General features: G+C 38.8%; 1 protein-coding gene across 1 annotated transcript in view; it reads right to left on the bottom strand.

Moving 5' to 3' along the window:
• The window catches only part of NSUN7 (NOP2/Sun RNA methyltransferase family member 7), a gene marked incomplete at both ends in the record, with an annotated part of 61,381 nt that overhangs the window by 638 nt on the left and 36,171 nt on the right, over positions 1-24,572 (bottom strand). The window contains 3 exons of the mRNA XM_082653470.1: positions 601-724; positions 18,859-18,976; positions 20,738-20,839. Of these exons, the coding sequence (XP_082509596.1) occupies positions 601-724; positions 18,859-18,976; positions 20,738-20,839 (344 nt within the window). The remainder of the gene's footprint in view (positions 1-600; positions 725-18,858; positions 18,977-20,737; positions 20,840-24,572) is intronic.

Raw genomic sequence — 24,572 nt, forward strand, 5'->3', positions numbered from 1 at the left:
ATAATTAAATGTGGGAGTTAATTGTTACTTTGCATATTACAAATACTTATCAGTGTTTCAGTAAAGATAAAAGAATATCTTTGTTATACTAAAAGAAATAGTTTTTAGACCTTAGTCTCTAATATATCCTATAAGCCTCAGGAAACTACTTTCTTTGTACTTAAATCTCCCCATTTGTGAACCTGATAGAAAAAAAAAAAGAAAAAGAATTACAGAGCTTATTCTTTTTTGAATTTTTAAATTTAATTAAATTATTTTTTTTATACAGCAGGTTCTTATTAGTTATCTATTTTATACATATTAGTGTATATATGTCCAGAGCTTATCTCATATCTGTGAGCTAAAATGAACTGAATATTGACAAAGTGCTTGGAGAAGTGGGGGTGGAGAACAGGCAACGGAAAAACACTCAGGAGGACAATAAAGATAAAAATAGGGATTTCCGCCATACAATAATAATTGTTTTTCCTGCCCTTTAGCTATTTATGAAATAAGCATACTATTATGAAATGCTCATAAAGTTCCTATATTCCTATTATGAGACTTTGTTGTTTCTTAATTCCTAAGTATGAAATGGATTGGGATTTTTTTTATCCTTACCTCCCTTGTTAGAACCGAAAGAAAACAACCATTGGTAATTTCAGATGGTTCCATTCTGAAAAATTTGTCGGTGGACAAATGTATTTCCTTTAAGGAGCAGAGTGGAAGGACAGGAGGACTAAGCCTGCAATAGGTAACAGCAAACAATTAACAGTTAGAATGTCTTATTTGCCAATGGAGGGAGACAGTAAATTGCAACCAATTTTCTTTTATTATGTTTTACCCATTATTTAAACAAAAATTCCAAATAAGAATAAAATGTCAAGGGGAGGGATCAAGATGGTGGAGTAGTAGGATGTGGAGCTAACCTCCTCCCACAAATACATCAAAGATACATCTACAGGGCTTCCCTGGTGGCGCAGTGGTTGAGAATCTGCCTGCCAATGCAGGGGACACGGATTCAAGCCCTGGTCTGGGAGGATCCCACATGCCGCAGAGCAACTGGGCCCGTGAGCCACAACTACTGAGCCTGTGCATCTGGAGCCTGTGCTCCGACAAGAGAGGCCGCGACAGTGAGAGGCCCGTGCACCGTGATGAAGAGTGGCCCCCACTCGCCACAACTAGAGAAAGCCCTTGCACAGAAACGAAGACCCAACACAGCCATAAATAAATAAATAAATTTATTTTTTAAAAAAAATACATCTACATGTGGAACGATTCTCAGAACACCTACTGAACCCTGGCAGAAGACCTCAGACTTCTGAGAGGGCAATAAAATCTCCACATAATCAGGTAGGACAAAAGAAAAAAGAAAAAAAGGGAGAAAGGAATCAGGACAGGACCCTGCGCTCCTGGGAGGTAACTGTGAAAGAGAAAAGGTTCCGGCACCCTGTGAAGTCCCCTCACCAATGGGGAGATCAGCTGGGACGGAGGGGGAGCTTTGGAGCCTCAGAAGAGAGCACAGAACTGGTGTGCAGCAGGCAGAATGGAAAGAGACCTGCACAGACAGTCAGTATCACAGCGTTGCACTCCCCAGCCTGAGACGTGCATCCACGAGTGTGGGCGGGGGCTGGGAGCTGAAGCTTGGGCTATGGAGGTCAGACCTGGGGTGAAGACTGGGGTTGGCTGTGGGGAAACAGCCTGAAGGGGCTGGATTTTGGTATGACTGAAACCAAGGGTGTACACAGAGGAAGCCCAGGCCCACCATAGAGGTAAGGTGCCACTGTTGAGGGCACGCGAGGGGAGGGGCGGGACCTGCCACAGCAGCCCCCTTCCCTGCACATGCACTCTAAGGTGACAGGACACTGCCTGCACGAGCTCCAGGAGCAGGCACCAACCACTGCTGTGGGCTCAGGGGTGGGCATGAGCCACCAATGCCATCGCAGCCTCCAGGGGCACGAGTGAGCCACCACCACACCGAGAGCTCTGGGAGCGGGTGCCAGCTGCCACCTTTGTGGGCTCTGGGAGAGAACGCCAGCCACTGCCTCTGCACACCCCCTATCAGTGGGATAACAGCCAGCACACACTGAGGAAAGAGACAGCAGGCATCCATACTAAAAACAACGCTTACACCAAAAATATTAAAACCACACAAGCTACACAGGGCTGCTCCTACATATAAACAGCCCTCCAAGACCACAGTAGATAAGTGTTTCTCCTAAACTCACAGAGTAAGGGAAATATAAGTAAAACAAAGAAGCAGAGGGACCACTCCCAGTTAAAAGACCAAGAGAATTTCCCTGAAAGAACAAACAATGAAATAGACCTCTTCAGTCTAACAGACGCTGAGTTCAAAAAGGAGATAATGAAAATACTGAAGGAATTAAGAAAGTTTATCGACAGAAATGCAGAATACTGTAAAAAAGAGCTAGAAACTATAAAGAGGAGCCAAGAAAAATTAAAAACTCATTTGCTGAGATGAAAGCTGAGCTAAAGGCAATGAACAGCAGAATGAATAATGCAGAAGAACAAATAAGTCATCTGGAAGATAGAATAATGAAAATCACCCAATCAGAACAGCAGATAAAAAGGCAAATTAAGGGCTTCCCTGGTGGTGCAGTGGTTGAGAGTCCACCTGCCGATGCAGCGGACACGGGGTTCATGCCCCGGCCCGGGAGGATCCCACATGCCGCGGAGCGGCTGGGCCCGCGAGCCATGGCCGCTGAGCCTGCGCGTCTGGAGCCTGTGCTCCGCAACGGGAGAGGCCACAACAGTGAGAGGCCCATGTACTGCAAAAAAAAAAAAAAGAAAAAGAAAAAAAAAGAAAGGCAAATTTAAAAAAAAAATGAAAGCAATATAAGACATGTATGGGATAATATAAAGCTTGCCAATCTACCCATAATAGGGATTCCAGAGGAGAAGACAGAGAAAAAGGGATCGAAAATGAATTTGAAGAAATTATGTCTGAAAAATTCTCAAACCTAAAGAAGGAAACATAAATCCAGATACAGGAAGGAGAGTCCCAAACAAGATGAACCCAAACAGACCTACACCAAGACATATTGTAATTAAAATGGCGAAAGTTAAAGAGAGGATTCTGAAGGCAGCAAGAGAAAAACAAAGTCTTAGTTACAAGGGAACCCCCATAAGGCTATCAGCTGATTTCTCTACAGAAATGTTACAGTACAGAAGGGAGTGGCAAGATATATTCAAATTCCTAAAAGGGAAAAATGTGCAACCTAGAATACTATACCCAGCAAGATTATCATTTAGAATAGAAGGAGAGACAAAGAATTTCTCAGATAAGCAAAAACTAAAAATACAGCAATACTAAACCTATCCTAAAAGAAGTATTGAAAGGTCTTCTCTAAATAGAAGAGAAGCAAGAATGTATAGAAAAGAGAAAATCACAATTGGAAAGGACTAGGACTTCCAATACTATGTTGAGTAGAAGTGGTGAGAGTGGGCATCCTTGTCTTGTTCCAGATTTTAGTAGGAATGCTTTCAGTGCTTCCTGCTAAATGGCATCGGTGCCATTTATGGCATCGGTGGCTTATTTAAATCACAAGTCAGTACACAGATTTTTTAAAAATCAAAACATTTTTGTGAAAACGATGACAATGAACAGCAAAAGGATAAACATGAAGATGTAAAAGAGGACATCAAAATCATAAAATGTGGGGCAGGAAAGTAAGAAAATGTAGATTCTTTTTTTTTCAGATGTGTTTGAGCCTATATGACTATCAGTCTAAAGCAAGTAGATATAGGAAGGGGTTAACATACTTGAAAAACAGAATAACCACAAATCAAAAACACAATAGATTCACAAAAACCAAAAAGAACACAAGCATAAAATAAAAGGAAATCATCAAACCACAAAAAGCAAAACAAAAGGAAAAAGAAAGGAACAAAGAAACACAGAATCAACTGGTAAACAAGGTTTAAAATGGCAATAAATACATATCTATCAATAATTACCTTAAATGTCAATGGACTAAATGCTCCAATCAAAAGACACAGAGTGGTGGACTGGATTAAAAAACAAAAGCCTACAATATGCTGCCTACAAGAGACCCACTTTAGGGCAGGAGACACACATAGATTGAAAGTGAGGGGATGGAAAAAGATATTTCATGCAAATAAAAATGACAAGTAGGGGTCACAATACTCATATCAGACAAAACAGACTTCAAAACAAAGGCCATAAAGAAAGATAAAGATATATTACTATATAATGATAAAAGGATCAATACAAGAAGAGAATTTTACACTCATTAACATATATGCACCTAATACAGAAGCACCCAAATATATAAAACAAATACTAACAGACATAAAGGGAGAAATTGACAGGAATACAATAATAGTAGGAGACTTTAACATCCCACTCATATCAATGGAAATATCTTCTAGACAGAAAATCAATACGGCAACACAGATCCTAAATGATAAAATTGAACAGTTAGACTTAACTGATATTTTCAGGACATGACAACTAAAAAAAACCAGAATACACATTCTTTTCAAGTGCACATGGAACATTTTCTAGGGCTGACCATATATTAGGGCACAAAACAAGCCTCAACAAATTGAAGAGTATAGAAATTATCTCAAACATCTTTTCTGACAACAATGGCATGAAACTAGAAATCAACCACAGAAAAAGAAATGAGAAAAAAACGACTACATGGAGACTAAACAACATGCTATTAAAAAAACAGTGGGTCAATGACAAAATCAAAGAGGAAATTAAAAAATACCTTGAGACAAATGACAAAGAAAACACAACCAAACAAAATCTATAGGATGCAGCAAAAACAGTTCTTAGAGAGAAGTTCATAGTGATACAGGCCTTCCTCAAGAAACAACAAAAACCCAAATAAATAACCTAACCTACCACCTAAAAGAATTACAAAAAGAACAAACAAAACATAAAGTCAGCAGAAAGAAGGAAATAATAAAGATCAGAGAGGGAATAAATAAAATAGAGATTACAAAACTACAGGAAAAAAAAATAAAACCAAGAGCTGGTTTGCTGAAAGGGTAAACAAAATTGACAAACCTCTGAACAGGCTCACCAAGAAGAAAAGAGAGAGAACCCAAATAAACAAAATAAGAAATGAAAAAGGAGGGACTTTCCTGGTGGTGTAGTGGTTAAGAATCCACCTGCCAATGCAGGGGGCATGAGTTCGATCCCTGGTCTGGGAAGATCCCACTTGCCACGGAGCAACTAAGCCCGTGCGCCACAACTACTGAGCCTGCGCTCTACAGCCTGCAAGCCACAACTACTGAAGTCCGTGTGCCTAGAGCCCATGCTCCTCAACAAGAGAAGCCACCACAATGAGAAACCCATGCACCGCAACAAAGAGTGGCCCCCGCTCGCTGCAATTAGAGAAGGCCCGCACGCAGCAACGAAGACCCAACACAGCCAAAAATAAATAACAAAATAAAAATAAATAAATTTATTTTTAAAAAAAGAAATGAAAAAGGAGAAATCTCAACTGATACCACAGAAATACAAAAAAAAAAAAAAAAACAAGAAAAAAAACAGAGAATACTGTGAAAATTATATGCCAACAAATTCAACAACCTAGATGAAATGGACAAGTTTTTAGAAACATAGAGCCCACTAAAACTGAATCAAGAAGAAACAGATAATTTGAACAGACTGACCTCTAGAAGTGAAATAGAACCTGTAATTTTAAAACCCTCTACAGACAAAAGTCCAGGACCAGATGGCTTCACAGGCAAATTCTACCAAACATACAAAGAAGAACTTTTACCAATACTTCTCAAACTCTTCCAAATGATTCAAGAGGAGGGAACACTCTCAAAGACATTCTATGAAGCCACCATCACCCTGATACCAAAACCAGACAAAGATAGCACCAAAAAAGAAAATTAGAGGCCAAAATCTTTGATGAATATAGATGCAAAAATTCGCAACAAAATACTAGCAACCCGAGTCCAATATACATAAAAAAGATCATACACCACAACCAAGTGGGATTCATCCCAAGTTCATAAGGATGGTTCAACAAATGCAATTCAATCAATAAGATACACCACACCAACAAAATAAAAGACAGAAACCACATGATCATCTCAATAGATGCAGAAAAAGCATTTGACAAAATTAACATCAATTCATGATAAAAACTCTTACCAAAGTGGGTATAGAGGGAATGTATCTCAACATAATAGCAAAATTATTACAAACCCACAGCCAACAGAATACTCAATGGTGAAAAACTGAAAGGCTTCCTGCTAAAATCTGGAACAAGACAAGGATGCCACTCTCACCACTTCTACACAACATAGTATTGGAAGTCCTAGGCCCAGCAATCAGACAAGAAAAAGAAATGAAAAGTATCCAAATTGGAAGGGAAGAAGTAAAATTGTTATTATATGCAGATAACATGATACTATATATAGAAAACCCTAAAGACTCCACACAAAAACTACTAGAACTGATAAATGAATTCATCAAGGTAGCAGGATACAAGATTAATATACAGAAATCGGTTGCATTTCTTTACACTAACAATGAAATATCAGAAAGGGAATGTAAAAAAACAATACCTTTTAAAATCACACCAAAAAAAATAAAATAGGAATAAACTTGACCAAGGAGGTGAAAGACTTATATGCTGAGAATTATAAAACATTAATAAAGAAAATTAAAGATGATTCAAAGAAACAGAAAGATATCCCATGCTCTTGGATTGGAAGAATTAATATGGTTAAAATGGCCATACTACCCAAAGCAGTCTACAGAATTAATGCGATCCCTATCAAATTACCCATGACATTTTACACAGAACTAAAACAAATAATTCCAAAATTTATATGGAACCATAAAAGACCCAGAATTGCCAAAGCAATCCTGAGGAAAAAGAACAAAGCAGGAGGGGACTTCCCTGGTGGTACAGTGGTTAAGAATCTGCCTGCCAATGCAGGGGACATGAGTTCGATCCCTGGTCTGGGAAGCTCCCACATGCCGTGGAGCAACTAAGCCCATGTGCCACAACTACTGAGCCTGCGCTCTAGAGCCCACAAGCCACAACTACTGAGTCCACGTGCCACAACTACTGAAGCCCGCGTGCCTAGAGCCTGTGCTCTACAACAAGAGAAGCCACCGCAGTGAGAAGCCCGTGCACCACAATGAAGAGTAGCTCCCACTTGCCACAACTAGAGAAAGCCTGCGCACAGCAACAAAGACCCAACACAGCCATAGATAGATAGATAGATAGATAGATAAATAAATACATAAATAAAATTTTAAAAGAAGAACAAAGCAGGAGGCATAACTGTCCCAGACTTCAGACAATACTACTAAGCTACAGTAATCAAAACAGTGTGGTACTGGCACAAAAACAGATATATGGTCAATGGAACAGAATACAGAGCCCAGAAATAAACCCACACACCTATAGGTAAATAATCTTCGACAAAGGAGGCAAGAATATACAATGGGTAAAGGACAGTCTCTTCAGCAAGTGGTGCTGGGAAAGTTGGACAGCCAAACGTAAATCAATAAAGTTAGAACACACCCTCGCACCATACACAAAAAGTAACTCAAAATGGCCTAAAGACTTAAACATAAGACATGACACCATAAAACTCCTAGAAGAGAACATAGGGAAAGCATTCTCTGACATAAATCATACCAATGTTTTCTTAGGTCAGACTCCCAAGGCAATAGAAATAAAAAAATAAATAAACAAATGGGACCTAATCAAACTTACAAGCTTTTGCACAGCAAGGGAAGCCGTTAAGAAAATGAAAAGACAACCTACTGAATGGGAGAAAATATTTGCAAACAATGCAGCCAACAAGGACTTAATTTCCAAAATATACAAACAGCTCATACAACTCAACAACAAACAACCCAATCGAAAAATTGGCAGATCTTAATAGACATTTCTCCAAAGAAGACATACAGATGGCCAGTAGGCACAGGAAAAGATGCTCAACATTTCTAATTATTAGAGAAATGCAAATCAAAACTACTTGAGTACCACCTCACACTGGTCAGAACGGCCATCATTAAAAAAATCTACAAATAACAAATGCTGGAGAGAGTGTGAAGAAAAGAGAACCCTCCTACACTGTTAGTGGGAATGTAAGTTGGTGCAGCCACTGTGGAAAACAGTATGGAGGTTCCTTAAAAAAGGAAAAATAGAAGGGAATTCCCTGGCGGTCCAGTGGTTACGACTCCACACTTTCACTGCTGAGGGCCCGGGTTCGATCCCTTGTCAGGGAACTAAGATCCCACAAGCCGTGTGGCGCAGTCAAAAAAAAAAAAAAAACCTAAAAACAGAATTACCATATGATCCAGCAATCCCAATACTGGGCATATATCCAGACAAAACTATAATTCAAAAAGATACACACACCCTATGTTCAGAGCAGCACTATTCACAACAGCCAAGACATGGAAATAACATAAATGTCCACTGACAGATGAATGGATAAAGAAGATGTGGTACATATATATGCAATGGAATACTACTCAGCCATAAAAAAGAATGAAATAGGACTTTCCTGGTGGTGCAGTGGTTAAGAATCTGCCTGCCAATGCAGGGGGTACAGTTCCGAGCCCTGATCCGGGAAGATTCCACATGCCACGGAGCAACTAAGCCCGTGTGCCACAACTACTGAGCCTGTGCTCTAGAGCCCTCAAGCCACAACTACTGAGCCCGTGTGCCACAACTACTGAAGCCCGCGCGCCTAGAGCCCGTGCTCCACAACAAGAGAAGCCACTGCAATGAGAAGCCCGCGCACCGCAACGAAGAGTAGCCCACACTCACCACAACTAGAGAAAGCCTGCACGCAGCAACGAAGACCCAACGCAGCCAAAAAAAAAGAACAAAATAATGCCATTTGCAGCTAGAGATTATCATGCTAAGTGAAGTCAGAAAGAGAAAGACAAATACCATATGATATCACTTATATGTGGAATCTAAAATATGACACAATTGAACCTATTTATGAAACAGAAACAAACTCATAGACATAGAGAACAGACTTGTGGTTGCCAAGAGGGAAGGGGGGTGGGGGAGGGATGGAGTGGGAAGCTGGGGTTAGCAGATGTAAGCTATTATATATAGAATGGATAAACAACAAGGTCCTACTGTATAGCACAGGGAACTATATTCAATATCCTGTGATAAACCATAATAGAAAAGAATATTTTTTAAAAAGAATGTATATATATGTATAACTGAATCAGTTTGCTGTACAGCAGAAATTAACACAACATTGTAAAGTCAACCATATGTCAATAAAAAACAGAATGTCAAAGCAGTACAATACTATTATAAAATAAAAGCTCTAGTATTTCACGTTAGCTCATAGTTTATTATACTTCCCAAGTTTCCCATCTTTAAACAACTATGCCAAGAACCTTTCAACATATTAAAAACTCTTCCCCAAGTCACCAATATGTTAATTAAAAGGCTTCCATTATCAAAACAGGTAAATATGTATAGTAATCACAAACGTATAATCCAAAAAAATCCTTTACCTCCACATGTCAGAATACAAAAAGTACGACTTCCTTCTTTTGGTTACTTTTTGCACAATTACAATATAAAAATATGGCCTATCACTACATTATTCTTCTCAATCACTTTTGAGATTAACAGATGACTTATGTGGTGTTCAAGAAAGTACATACCAAAGAAAAGACTTTGTGTCAGAAATACAAAAATCTCTAATCACTAATATGTTTAAACTAAAATTTTAGTTTTTATATTTAATATTTAATTTTTCATTCAATAGTAAATGGTTCATTCATAAACAATAATTGTTATAGTCCCATGCTTTTATAAATAAAACATGTAATCAAAGGAATAAATAATTTTCCACAAAAGTTAAAATATCAGGAACTCTTATTAATAATTTTGTATGTTATATTCTGAAGTTTAAAACCATTTCAAATTTATATTTATTCACTCATTTGCCTACTATGTGAAAAACACATAAATAAAATATTAGCTCTCTTAAATACTTTACAATTTAGTTGGAGAAACTAATTGGTATACAATAATATAAAGAAGACCACATACGAATGCTGAGCCAAGTAGAGACAAAATTATGTAGAAATACAGAATAAGGTACAATTAATTGTGGCCATGGGAGATAGCAAATATGAAAACTTCACAGAGGAAGGAGCATTGGTGCTATGTCTTGAAGAATAAGTAGGTTTCCAATAAGGCAAAGACGGGATTCTAGACAGAAAGAAGAACATGAACAAAAGCACAAGTGTCATGAAGATGTATGTTCAGGGAACAGCAAGTATTTCCATGTGGCTGAGGTAGAGAGTGAGTAAGAGGATGTAGAGGTCACTTAGGATGTGGGCAGACATACATGACCTCAAATGACATGCCAAGGAGTCTGGCCAATAGTGGTGCTTAATAAAATGTTTGTGCTGAACTAAGCCGAAATATAATAGCTGTGTAGGTTCTACACAGCTAGTCACTCCTCTTACCAACCCTGTAACCAACAAACTGAATTTCTGAAGCCTATTCGTCTATGTTCTCTACACAAATAGAAAGCATCAAAAAAAATAATTCACTTATATATTAAATAAAGAATACTCACTGAAAATAATTATTTCTTACCAATGTAAGGTTTGGATTTTTGTCACTTAGATATATCTAGCACCTAGAAAAGTGTCTGGTATATAGTAGGTATTCAACAAATATTTAATAGACCATGATATATTTTAGCTACATACATGTTATCTTTTCTAATAGTAATAATAATCCATAATCAATACTGGTAAAGTTACCATACAGAAATTGGCCCTGCATAACAAAATGATCTTCAAACCCCAACTTACAGTCTATTTCTTTGAATAATAAAATAACTTAATACCCAGAGTCCAACTCATACCTGACTTAGATGATGACATTTGGGAATTTTTGAGTTGGTGATACTTAAATGAGATTTTGGATTTAGAATTGATCTTGGAATGGGTGAAGACTTGAGAATGTTGGAGTGAGATAAATGTATTTTGTGTATGAAACAGACATCAATTTTAGGGGGCCAGAGAGTGGACTATTGTGGGTTCAATAGTGTCCCCCCCACCAAATTCATGTCCACCCAAAACTCCAGAATGTGACCTTATTTGGAAATAGGGTCTTAGCAAAGGAGCTAATACTGGAGTAGGATAAACCCTAGGTCCAATATTGGTGTCCCTACAAGAAGAGAGGATATACAGAGACACACAGGGAAGAAGACCATATGATGGAGGCAGAGATTGGAGTGATGAAGCTACAAGCCAAGGAGCACCAAGGATTGTTAACAAACACCAGAAGCTGGAAGAGAGTCACAGAATAGATTCCCTCTCACAGGCCCTAGAGGGAATCACCCCTGCCAACTACTTGATTTTGGACTTCTGGTCTCCAGAACTGCGAGAGAATCAATTTCTGTTGTTACAAGTCAACAAGTTTAGGATAATTTATTGTGGCAGCTCAGGCAAATAATACACATGGAAAAAGGAATTTTGCAGATGTAATTAAGGCTCAAATTAGTTAACCTTAAGCTATGGGTATTATCTCAGTGGACCTGACCTAATCACAGGAGCCATCCAGGTCTACAGGTTAGAGACAGAAGAAATCAGAGATTCAAAGCACGAGCAGAGTATAATGCACTATTGTTGGCTTGAAGATGGAGGAATAGCAAGTGGCAAGGAATGAATGTGGTCTCTAGAAGCAGAGAGCAATCTTGGATTGACAGCCAGCAAAGAAACAAGGACCTCAGTCCCACTACCACAAGAGTGAGGATGGAAGCAAAATTTCCCCCAGAGTCTCCAGCAAAGAATTCATCAGGCTGACATCCTGAGCAGAGAATCCATCCATGCCATCCAGACAACTGACCTACAGAACTCTGAGTTAATTAACAGGTACTGTCTTCAACTGCTACATTTGTGGTAATTTCTTAAGCATAAATAGAAAGCTAATACACAATGGCTCACATTTAGTGAGGAGAAATGCCAGACTGTCACGGCAGACAGTGGAAGACAGGATTAAAAGCCTCAGAGGAGTGAGCTTGCTTCAACGGATGTACTATTAGGGCTCAAGAACTCTCCAGAGGACTATGTTGAGAGGAGGGCCCAGAAGATACACATTTTATCAGAGCAACAAGGAGTGTGCTGCTGGGAGGGCACTAGCAGCACTCATGAGTTCACTGGTGGCTTCCCTCCCTAGGCCAGGGCTAACAGTAGGAGAGGCCATTATAGAACTGGGCTCACTGAGAGCAATGAGAATAAAGATCCTGAAACAACAGAGGCGAAGTGGGCAAAGTACCCATCAGAAGCCAGGTGTATGTGATTACTGATTACCTTAATGAGCACCAAGGCTAGAAGAGCAATCCAATCTCACTCATGCACTGTTTATCTTCCCTATACTCCACCTTTACTAGTAACAGAAAATCAAAACACAGAATACAACCTATCAGGACCTAACCTTCAAGCTCACAGACTGTTCACTATTAGAAAATATTTAGCATTAATTCACCACCATGTTAAAATGTCAGATGAGAAAAAACATTTGATCATATCATTAAATGCTGCAAAGGCTTTTGATAAAACTAGGCATCCATTAGTGATTTTAAAAATCTCTTATTACGATTCTGGCATAAGTATAGACATACAGATCAATGAAACAGAATTGAGAGGCCAGAAATAAGCCCATTCATCTATGATCAACTGATTTTCAACAGGGGTGCCAAGACCATTCACTGTAGAAAGAATAGTCTCTTCAACAAACGGTGCTGGGACAACTGGATATCCACATGCAAAGGAATGAAGTTGGACCCCTACCTCATAACATATACAAAAATTAATCAAAATGGATAACAGACATAAACGTAAGAGCTAAGATTACAAAATGGTTGGAAGAAAACATAGGCATAATTCTTCATGACCTTGCATTAAATAACAGTTTCTTAAATATGATACCTAAAGCACAAGCAATAAAATAAAAAACAAATAAATCGGACTTCTTCAACATTATAAACTTTTATGCATCAAAGGACATTATCAAGAAAGTAAAAAGACAGCCCACGAATGGGAGATAATAATTGCAAGTTATATATGTGATAAGGGTATGATATACAAAACATATAAGGGAGTCTTACAATTCAACAATAAAAAAGACAAATACAGTCATCCCTTGGTATGAGGGGGATTGGTTCCAGGACACCCCTTGGATACCAAGATCCACAGATGCTCAAATACCTTATATAAAATGGTATAGTATTTGCATATAACCTAAGCACATGCTCCTGTATACTTTAAATTATCTCTAGACTACTCATAATACCTAATACAATGTAAATGCTATGTAAATAGTTGCAGCAAATTCAAGTTTTGCTTTTTGTAAATTGCTGGAATTTTTTTCCAAATATTTTCAATCTGTAGTTGGTTGAATCCTCAGATGTGGACCCCTCAGACATGGAAGGCCAACTGTAACACAATTTTTTTAATAAATTTATTTATTGTATTTATTTATTTTTGGCTGCGTTGGGTCTTCGTTGCTGCTCATGGGCTTTCTCTAGTTGCAGCAAGCTGGGGCTACTCTTCGTTGCAGTGTGCAGGCTTCTTGTTGCGGTGGCTTCTCTTGTTGTGGAGCATGGGCTCTAGGCATGAGGGCTTCAGCAGCTGTGGCATGTGGGCTCAGTAGTTGTGGCTCACGGGCTCTAGAGCACAGGCTCAGTAGTTGTGGCACACGGGCTTAGTTGCTCCGCAGCATGTGGGATCTTCCTGGACCAGGGCTCGAACTCGTGTCCCCTGCCTTGGCAGGCGGATTCTTAACCAGTGCACCACCAGGGAAGTCCCAGAGTACAGTTTTTAAATGGGCAAAGAACCTGAAGACATTGTCCAAAGAAGATATATAAATAGTTAATAAGCACATGAAAAGAAGCTCAACATCATTAGTTCCCAGGAAAATTCAAATCAAAACCACAGTGACCAAGATTGGCCAAGATGGCAGAGTAGGAAGACTCTGAGCTCACTTCTTCTCACAAGCACACCAAAATCACAACTATTTGCAGAACAACCATTGATGAAAAAGTCTGGTACCTACCAGAAAAGATCTTCTACAACTAAAGACATAAAGAAAGAGCCACAAGACAGGTAGGAGGGGCAGACTCGAAATATAGCTAAGTTCCATAACCCCAGGTGGGTGACCCACAAATTGGAGAATAATTATATTGCAGAGGTTCTCCCACAAGAGTGACAGTTATGAGCGCCACATCAGGCTCCCCAGCCTGGGGGTCTGGCACCAGGAAGACAAGGCCCCAGGGCACTCGGCCTTGAAGGCCAGTGGGACTTAATTTCGGGAGTCCCACAGGACTGGGAGAAATAGAGACTTCACTCTTAAATGGCACACACAAAATCTCACATGTTCTGGAACCCAGGGAAAAAGCAGTAATTTGATAGGAGCCTGGGCCAGACCTATCTGCTGGTCTTGCAGAGTCTCTCAGAGAGGTGAGGGGCGGCTGCACTCACCCTGGGTGCACAGACACTGGTGGCAGCCATTCTTGGGAGTTCCTTCTACCACATGGATGCTGATACTGGCAAACACCATTGTGGAATCTTCCCTCTAGCTCATTAGCACCAAGACCTGGCCCCACCCAACCCAACAGCCTTTAGGTGCCAGTGCTGGGACAAATCAGGCCAAGCAACTAATTGGGTGGGATACAGCACCACCCATCAGCAGACAGACTGCCTAAAGACCTCCACATCTGCCTCTGGACACAGCCGTGCCCAATAGAGGGCCCAGGGCCCATTTCCACCCACCAGTGAGCAAGCACCAGCCCCAGAATCCTCTGGGCCTTGCCTCCTCTAGCCTCTGGACCAGGCTGACCCAACGTGGGCAGACACCAGATGCAAGAAAACCACAAACCCACAGCCTGCAAACCTATTCTGTCCAGACCAGGCCAGACCCTGCCCTGGGACCAGCTGGGCCCTGGCCCTGCCCATTAACAGGCCAACACAAGCTTCAGGACACCCCAGACTCCGTACCCAACTGTGTCAGGATCTGCTCCCCTTCCCTGCCTCACCCCCAGCCATGTTATATCAGCTCTGGGATGTCTGGGCCCTGCAACCAGACTCCAGGACCTGGCTCTTGATGTCAGTAGTCCAGCACTAACCCTAGGACCCAGCTTCAACCACCAGTGGGTGGGTATCCCATAGATTTTGTAAGGTTGTGTTTTCATTTTCATTTGTCTTGAGGCATTTCCTCATTTCTTCTTTGATTTCATTGTTGACCCACTGGTTTCTTAGTAGCATGTTGTTTAGTCTCCATGTGTTCACTCTTTTCCTGTTTTTCTTTCTGTGCTTGATTTCTGGCTTCATACTGTTGTGGTTAGATAAGATGTTTCAAATAATTTCTATCCTTTTATATTTATTGAGGTTTTTTTTTATGACCTAGTATGTGGTCTATCCTAGAGAACATTCCATGTGCCCTTGAAAAGAATCTGTATTCTGGCTTTTTTGGAAGTAGTGTTCTGTAGATATCAATTAAGTCCTACTGATCTACTGTGTCATTTAGAACCTCTGTTGCCTTACTGATTTTTTGTCTGGATGATCTGTCCATTGATGTCAATGGGGTGTTAAGGTCTACTATTATTGTATTATTGTCAGTTTCTCCCTTTGTATCTGTTAGTATTTTCAAAGAACTTATACCTACCCGTCTCAAACTATTCCAAAAAATTGAAGAGGGAACACTCCCAAATTCATTCTGAAGCCACCATCACCCTGATACCAAAACCAGACAAAAACACTACAAAAAATGAAAACCACAGGCTAATATCTTTGATGAATATAGATGCAAAAATCTTCAAAACAAGATATTAGCAAACAAAATCCAACAATATGTAAAAAGGATAATACACCATGATCAAGCTGTAATCATTCCAGGGTAGCAAGGACAGCTCAATATACACAATCAATCAATGTGATGATACACCACGTTAACAAAAGGAAAGACAAAAACCACATGATCATCTCAATAGACAGAAAAAGCATTTGACAAAATTCAACACCCATTCTTGATAAAAACTGTCACAGAAGTGGGTATAGGGGGAACATATTTCAACATAATAAAAGCCATTTATGACAAACCCACAGCCAACATAATACTGAACAGTGAAAAGCTGAACGCCTTTCCACTAAATTTAGGAACAAGACAAGGATGCCCAGTTTCACCACTTCTACTCAACATAGTATTGGAAGTCCTAGCCCCAACAACCAGATAAGAAAAAGAAATGAAAGGTATCCAAATTGGAAGGGAAGAGGTAAAATTGTCACTATTTGGAGATGACATGATACTCTATATAGAGTATCCCTAAAGTCTCCACACAAAAACTATGAGAATAAATGAATTCAGCAAGGTAGTAGGATACAATATTAATATACAGAAATTTGTTGCATTTCTTTACACTAACAATGAAATTTCAGAAAGTAAAAAAAAAATCCTGTTTAAAATTGCGTCAAAAAAAATACCTAGGAATAAACTCAATCAAGGCAGTAAACACCTATATGCTGAAGATTATAAAACTTTGATAAAGAAACTGAAGATGATTCAAAGAAATGAAAAGATATCCCATGCACTTGGATTGGAAGAATTAATATTTTTAAAATGGCCATACTACTCAAAGCAATCTACAGATTTAATGCAATCCTTATCAAAATACCCATGACATTTTTCACAGAACTAAAACAAATAATCCTAAAATGTATATGGAACAACAAAAGGCCCAGAATTATCAAAGCAATCCTGAGGGAAAAGAACAAAGCAGGAGGCATAACCCTCCAGACTTCAGACTATACTACAAAGTTACAGTAATCAAAACAGTGTGCTGGGGCTTCCCTGGTGGCGCAGCGGTTGAGAGTCCGCCTGCCAATGCAGGGTACACGGGTTCGTGCCCCGGTCCAGGAAGATCCCACATTCCGTGGAGTAGCTGGGCCCGTGAGCCAATGGCCGCTGAGCCTGTGCGTCCGTAGCCTGTGCTCCGCAACGGGAGAGGCCACAACGGTGAGAGCCCCGCGTACCACAAAAAAAATAATAAATTAATTAATTTAAAAAAAAAAAAAAGTGTGCTGTTGGCACAAAAACATACATACAGTTCAGTGGAACAGAACAGACAGCCCAGAAATAAACCCACAAACCTATGATCAATTAATCTTTGACAAAACAGGCAAGAATATACAATGGAGAAAAGACAGTCTCTCTTGAAGACTTGTTGATGTGGTATTGGGAAAGCTGGACAGCTACCTGTAAATCAATGAAATTACAACACTCTCTCACACCACACACAAAAATAAACTCAAAATGGTTTAAAGACCTAAATATAAGATTTGACACCATAAAACTCCTAGAAGAGAACATAGGCAAAACATTCTCTGACATAAATTGTAGCAGTATTTTCTTAGATCAGCCTCCCAAGGCAATAGAAATAAAAACAAAAATAAACAAATGGGACCTAATCAAACTTACAAGCTTTTGCACAGCAAGGGAAACCATTAAAAAAATGAAAAGACAACCTAAGGAATGGGAGAAAATATTTGCAAACAATGCAACCAACAAGGACTTAATTTCCAAAATATACAAACAGCTCATACAATTTAACAACAAAAAAACAAACAACCCAATCGAAAAACTGGCAGAAGACCTTAATAGACATTTCTCCAAAGAAGACATACAGATGGCCAGTAGGCACATGAAAAGATGATCAATGTTGCTAATTATTACAGAAATGCAAATCAAAACCACAATGAAGCATCACCTCACACTGGTCAGAATGGCTGTCATCAAAAAGTCTACACATAATACATGCTAGAGAGGGTGTGGAGATGTTCCTCTATTTTTGCCGTATTACATTCTTAGAACCTTATCCCTGACAGACAAATCAAGAGTCATCCACACTAACGATTTTGGTCATATACCTGAAATAATTCTCTTTGCCACTAGATGGAGATTTAGTTAATGCTGTGTTGAGAAGCTGCCAGAAAAAAGGTTGGCTGTTAGCTACCAACAAGAATTACTAAATAAGGAAGCAAAGTAAGAAGGGAAATACGGATGTGGTTACAAACATGTCCACCTGTGAACTGGCAAAGGAAAAATATCTAATTAAAAGGAGAGAGCAAACCATATACATATTAAGATGCTACTATAAGAATTACAGTAAAAGTTCAGAACAGGAGAAATAAGTGAAAAATAGGAGACATTTTAAAATACCTTATTAACTGTCACAGTCTTGAAGAACTAATTGGTATCATATAGTAATCTTAAATATACTCCTTATCTTGACGTCCAGAGTTTGGATGGAGTATTACTGTTTTTCTTCTCCGCCCCTAGTTTATTATAGCATTTTACCCAGAAGCTACTATGGTTATTCAAGCTATTCTTATCTTAGTCCTTGTGGGTACCAAAGGCTAAATGGGTCTAAGAAACACATGTTTTCAGATAATAAACATCCAATTTTCTCTCTATTTTCTAAGGTTATTTTATACTCTTACTTTTCTTCTACTGAAGCACAGATGTATCTAAAACTCAGGGTATAAAGTTTATACTCAATTTATCCAGAAATTAATCAAGTCTAATAAGCCCAAATGCCTTTAGCCTTATTTAACAATAACAACAAAAACAAGAATCTTTTAGTGTACAAGAGAATGCACATGCCAAGCCATTGTAAAGGCTTTACAGAATCTACTTTCAAGTTGTAAGAAGTTAGGCTATTTGGTCATATTAAAGTCTAATAAAAAGGAACTGAAACGTCTTCTACTTCTAACTCAGAAAATCAAAATTTTTCACTTTCAAAAATATTTGGTTGAGGTGTTTAGAAGAATCCTTCCTTTCTTACCTATAAGATTGTACTTTAGTCCCGTGGTCTTGAAATTCCAGTGCTTTCTTAACAACAGCTTCATTTTCTTCTGGATAAACTGAATATGTGCAGTAAACAACTGCTTGAGCTCTAGTAACTACATTTAAAGAAGATGGAATTAATATAATGACCCCAGTAACAATCCTAAACAAATCTGTTATGTTTTCAGACGTCTGTCTGTACTAATACCACATGGTTTTGATAGGAATTATTTCTATAGATGCTTGCATGGCTCCCCTTTAAAGCATGTATTAGTAATGTAGGCTGTGGCCAATAAATAAAATAAATCTAACTGGATTGTATGGAAATCTAATCAAATGTGACCAACCTAATTACAAACACAAACAAATAAATACTGCAGATTACCATAAGCTTGACACTCCCAGCTATTCTTCCACAAGCCATATCACGTAACTAGTTAAAAGGACTCTAGAAACAGACAGACTTAGATGTGAATCCCAATTCTGTAACTTACTGCTGTATGAACCTGGGAAAATTACTTAACTCTCCAATTCTTCAACTGTAAAATGAGGTAATCTTATTACCTGCAACTCACTCACTTATTCACACTTACTGAGCACCTACTATGTGCTAGGCAGTGTTCTCACCATTCAATATACACACACAAAAATCCCTGCCCCAGGGAGCTTATTTTCTATGTTTCATTGACATAAGACAAATAAATAAGAAAATTAGGGAACTCCCTGGTGGTCCAGTGGTTAGGACTCAGCGCTCTCATTGCCAGAGGCCCAGGTTCGATCCCTGGTTGGGGAACTAAGATCCTGCAAGCCAAGCAGTGGCACAGCCCAAGTAAAAATACACACACACACACACACACACACACACACACATATAGCATTAGGAAGTGACAAATGCTATAGAGCAAATCAAAGCAGATACAGAGGACAGTTAGTTTCAAAAGATTATCTTGCAATTTTAAATAGAGTAATCAGAGAAAGAAGTTTAAAAATGCATTATTTATCAACTTCCTCATCTTCCAATCAACTCATTTCATAGATCATATACATACTATCATATTCAAATAAATATTTTTAATAACATCAATTAAAGGGGCAGAACTCCTCTGTGTTTTCTATTTTGCCTTATTTCTACTTCACATATGTTATATCTTCATATATTAAATCATCTATACCCTATACTTACCTTTGAGCCTTTGGAGGTCAGGATTTATCCACTCATATCCCTAACAACCAGCTTAATATCTGACCCAGAGTAGGCATTTGATAAACATGCACTGAATTAATTAAAGTTTATATAATTTCTCAGAGACTTCTAGATTTCCATATCTATGTGTGGAAGGGCATTGATACTCAACATCTAAATGGTACTCAAAATCTAAATGCAGTGATTGAAGCAATAATATAAATACTTAAAGAGCCTTGTTACTCAGACTTAAAGAGATCTAGCCTTTATCTGTAATTGCATCTCTCTGTTCTCTTTTTAGTACTAAGAGAAGTAAGAGTTTGATTAAAATTGGGATTATAGAAGAGTTAGGGGCAGGCACAATGACAACGGAAAAATTACATCGAGTAAGAAGCCAAAGAAAAGAAATAAAGAAGATGAAACTGTACAACAATGGATGTATGTAATTATTTTACTTCAGCATTAAAGAAAACTGTAAATTATTCTTGCTAACCTATGTTTAAAATGATAGTAAAGCATATATTTTTGAGAATTAAATTGGTAAAAATAAATATTTTGTTATTTGAAGGAACTGAGTGTTCTGAAAAATTCACTTATGGTTAACACATGATTGCCTGAATATAACAGATAAATGAAGTATTAATGTTTCTAAGATTTACAACATATTTTCATATTACACTGATAACAAACTTACATTTCATTGCATGTGTTAGCTGTTCATATTGCTGTTGAGCAAGAACATGAAGTTTATCTTCTGATGGGCCTCCTTGAGAGAAATCTTTAAGTAAACCTGTATCTAAAAGGAAATAAATGCTTTTAAATATATCACTATTAGATGTTTTTCATATATTGCTATTATCACATTATTTAACATTTTAATCATTTTCCCTATTAATGAAAGTTTTCATGGAAAATATTTATCAAAAATAAATAGGCAGGGGACTTCCCTGGTGGCGCAGTGGTTAAGAATCCACCTACTAATGCGGGGGACACGGGTTCAAGCCCTGGTCTGGGAAGATCCCACATGCCACAGAGCAACTAAGCCCATGCACCACAACTACTGAGCCTGTGCCCTGGAACCCGTGAGCCACAACTACTGAAGCCTGCATGCCACAACTACTGAAGCCTACGTGCCTAGAGCCCATGCTCCACAACAAGAGAAGCCACTGCAATGAGAAGCCCATGCATCACAATGAAGAACAGCCCCCGCTCGTTGCAACTGGAGAAAGCCCGCACACAGCAACGAAGACCCAACCAAAAATAAATGAAGAAAAATAAATAAATTTTTTAAAATAAATAAATAGGCAGTATTATAAAATACTGACTTAAAAACTGAATTGATAAAGGTAATTTTGCTTAGTTTTAATATTATTTTTCCTTTTTTCTCCAAGTTCTTATGATATAGTCACCCAACCAGCCAAAATAAGTCATTTAGGTATAAAAAACAAAATACAGTCAGTCTGGGTACTAATAGAGGAAAAAAAGATTTATTTTCCAAGGTAGAAACTGATGGGCTATAGTCAGATCTGAGTAAGAAAGAACACAAAAGGATACAGTTAAAAACATTAACTTACTGAAAGAAATTTTGGAAGAAAAAACTAGAGGGCCCATGTGCAGCAACGAAGACCCAATGCAGCCAAAAATAAATAAATAAAATTAATAAAAAGAAAGAAAGAAAGAAACTCTTATAGTAATTCTTTAAATTTCTGAAATTATATATATATATATGTATATATATTTTTTTTTTTTTTTTTTTTTTTGCGGTACGCAGGCCTCTCACTGTTGTGGCCTCTCCCGTTGCGGAGCACAGGCTCTGGACGCGCAGGCTCAGCGGCCATGGCTCACAGGCCTAGCCGCTCCGCGGCATGTGGGATTTTCCCGGACCAGGGCACGAACCCGTGTCCCCTGCATCGGCAGGTGGACTCTCAACCACTGCACCACCAGGGAAGCCCCTGAAACTATTTTTAACATAGTTCTTGATAATATTAACTAAGATATATTGAATACTACTCTAAATAGATTATTTTATTCAACAACCCTTGAAGCATTATTATTCATTTTAACATTGAAAAAACTGTTCAAGCATACATTAAACAACTTGTCTAAGGTCACATGGCTACTAGTTGAGAGCCAGGTTCTAGCTTGGCAATCTGACCAACCTTCTAACCCCTGTTTTATTCTGCCTCTCAGTAACTCCCTGCAGTATGAAAGCCAACTATTTATACCATATATTTGGCTATTCCCCACTCCAGTAATATCACTAAAGGTTAATTAAACTCCATTTCTTCCCAATTTAGTTTTACACTTTACATTTTTCTCTTTCATCACTTTTTAAAGGACTATTTACCCATTATTATACTCTAAAACCATATCAGCTTACCTTTTCACCCCATTTTAAAATAATTCTAAGTTGTTAGCAGAGATCGACTTCATACATTCCTCAAATATGATAATGTTTATGATAAACATTCTAAAATTGGTTGTAATGTTTTCCAATGTTAAATTGTTTTTCAAACTAATTCATGATTTCTCACGAATCTAAGTCTTTTGGATTCATCCCCACTAAATTTATGACTAATATTTCTACCATAATCACTAGGTCAGCAGTTCCTTATTTGCTCTGGCTATTACCTCATCAAAGTACAGTTTCCTTCAAAACCCTCCTTTTTTCCAGGTTTGCCAAAGACCACTTCTTGGCTTATCCGGTCACCTCTTCAAGGATTTCAAAATATTATCAATATCTAGGAAACTTTTTACTTTCCCTCTTTTTGTCATTTGTAGTTACCTTTGTGCTTCACCCACACCCCAGCCTCTAAATGATTTTTACCTATGGTTTATTTTGTTCTGCATTCCCACTTCAAGATGACCCAGGATAAGGCCAGAGTCTCACAGTAGTTCTAAGTTCTAGTTCTCTTAACTGGAATGCTTATTGTAGCTGCAGCTATTTCGTCCCCTCTTCTTACAAAATCTAATTCTTCTTTGATCATTTCCCAAAGTTAGTATGGGAATTTTCTCAGTCCACCATACTCCCATCTGAATTGGTTAGTCTTGGAAAGAAATTTTCTGTAGCAAGACAGAATTCCACATAGTTCAGTATAAGCCCAGTTAAAAATTTTGTGGTATAGTGCAGGGGTCCCCAACCCCCAGCCACGGACCACTAGTGGTCCGTGGCCTGTTAGGAACTGGGCCACACAGCAGGAGGTGAGCAGTGGGCGAGAGAGTGAAGCTTCATCTGTATTTACAGCCTCTCCCCGTCACTCACATTACCACCTGAGCTCCACCTCCCGTCAGATCAGGGGCAGCATTAGATTCTCACAGGAATGTGAACCCTACTGTGAACTGCACATGCGAGGGATCTAGGTTGCGTGGTCCTTAAGAGAATCTAATGCCTGATGATCTGAGGTGGAGCTGAGGCAGTGATGCTAGCGCTGGGGAGCAGCTACAAATACAGATTATCATTAGCAGAGAGGTTTGACTGCACAGAGACCATAATAAATCAATTGCTTGCAGACTCATATCAAATCCCTATCAGTTATACAGATTGTCAACAAACACATGAAAGAGGGCTTCCCTGGTGGCGCAGTGGTTGGGAGTCTGCCTGCCGATGCAGGGGACGCGGGTTCGTGCCCCGGTCCGGGAGGATCCCACGTGCCGCGGAGCGGCTGGGCCCGTGAGCCGTGGCCGCTGAGCCTGCACGTCCGGAGCCTGTGCTCCGTAGCGGGAGACGCCACAACAGTGAGAGGCCCGCATAAGGCAAAAAAAAAAAAAAAAAAAATTAAAAAAAAAAAAAAAACCACACATGAAAGAATGCTCAACATCATTAATCATTAGAGAAATGCAAATCAAAACTACGAATGCGATATCATCTCACACAGGTCAGAATGTGATATCATCTCACACAGGTCAGAATGGCCATCATCAAAAAATCTACAAACAATAAATGCTGGAGAGGGTGTGGAGAAAAGGGAACCCTCTTGCACTGTTGGTGGGAATGTAAATTGATACAGCCACTATGGAGAACAGTATGGAGGTTCCTTAAAAAACTAAAAATAGAACTACCATACGACCCAGCAATCCCTCTACTGGGCATATACCCTGAGAAAACCATAATTCAAAAAGAGTCATGTACCAAAATGTTCATTGCAGCTCCATTTACAACAGCCAGGACATGGAAGCAACCTAAGTGTCCATCAACAGATGAATGGATAAAGAAGATGTGGCACATACATACAATGGAATATTACTCAGCCATAAAAAGAAACGAAATTGAGTTATTTGTAGTGAGGTGGATGGACTTAGAGTTTGTCATACAGAGTAAAGTAAGAGAAAAACAAATACCATATGGTAACACATATATATGGAATCTAAGAAAAAAAAAAGGTCACGAAGAACCTAGAGGTAAGACAGGAATAAAGACGCAGACCTACTAGAGAATGGACTTGAGGATATGGGGAGAGGGAAGCGTAAGCTGTGACAAAGTGAGAGAGTGGCATGGACATATATACACTACCAAACGTAAAATAGCTAGT

The sequence above is a fragment of the Grampus griseus genome (assembly GCF_964374135.1).
Source record: "Grampus griseus genome assembly, chromosome: 4".
NCBI lineage: Eukaryota > Metazoa > Chordata > Mammalia > Artiodactyla > Delphinidae > Grampus > Grampus griseus.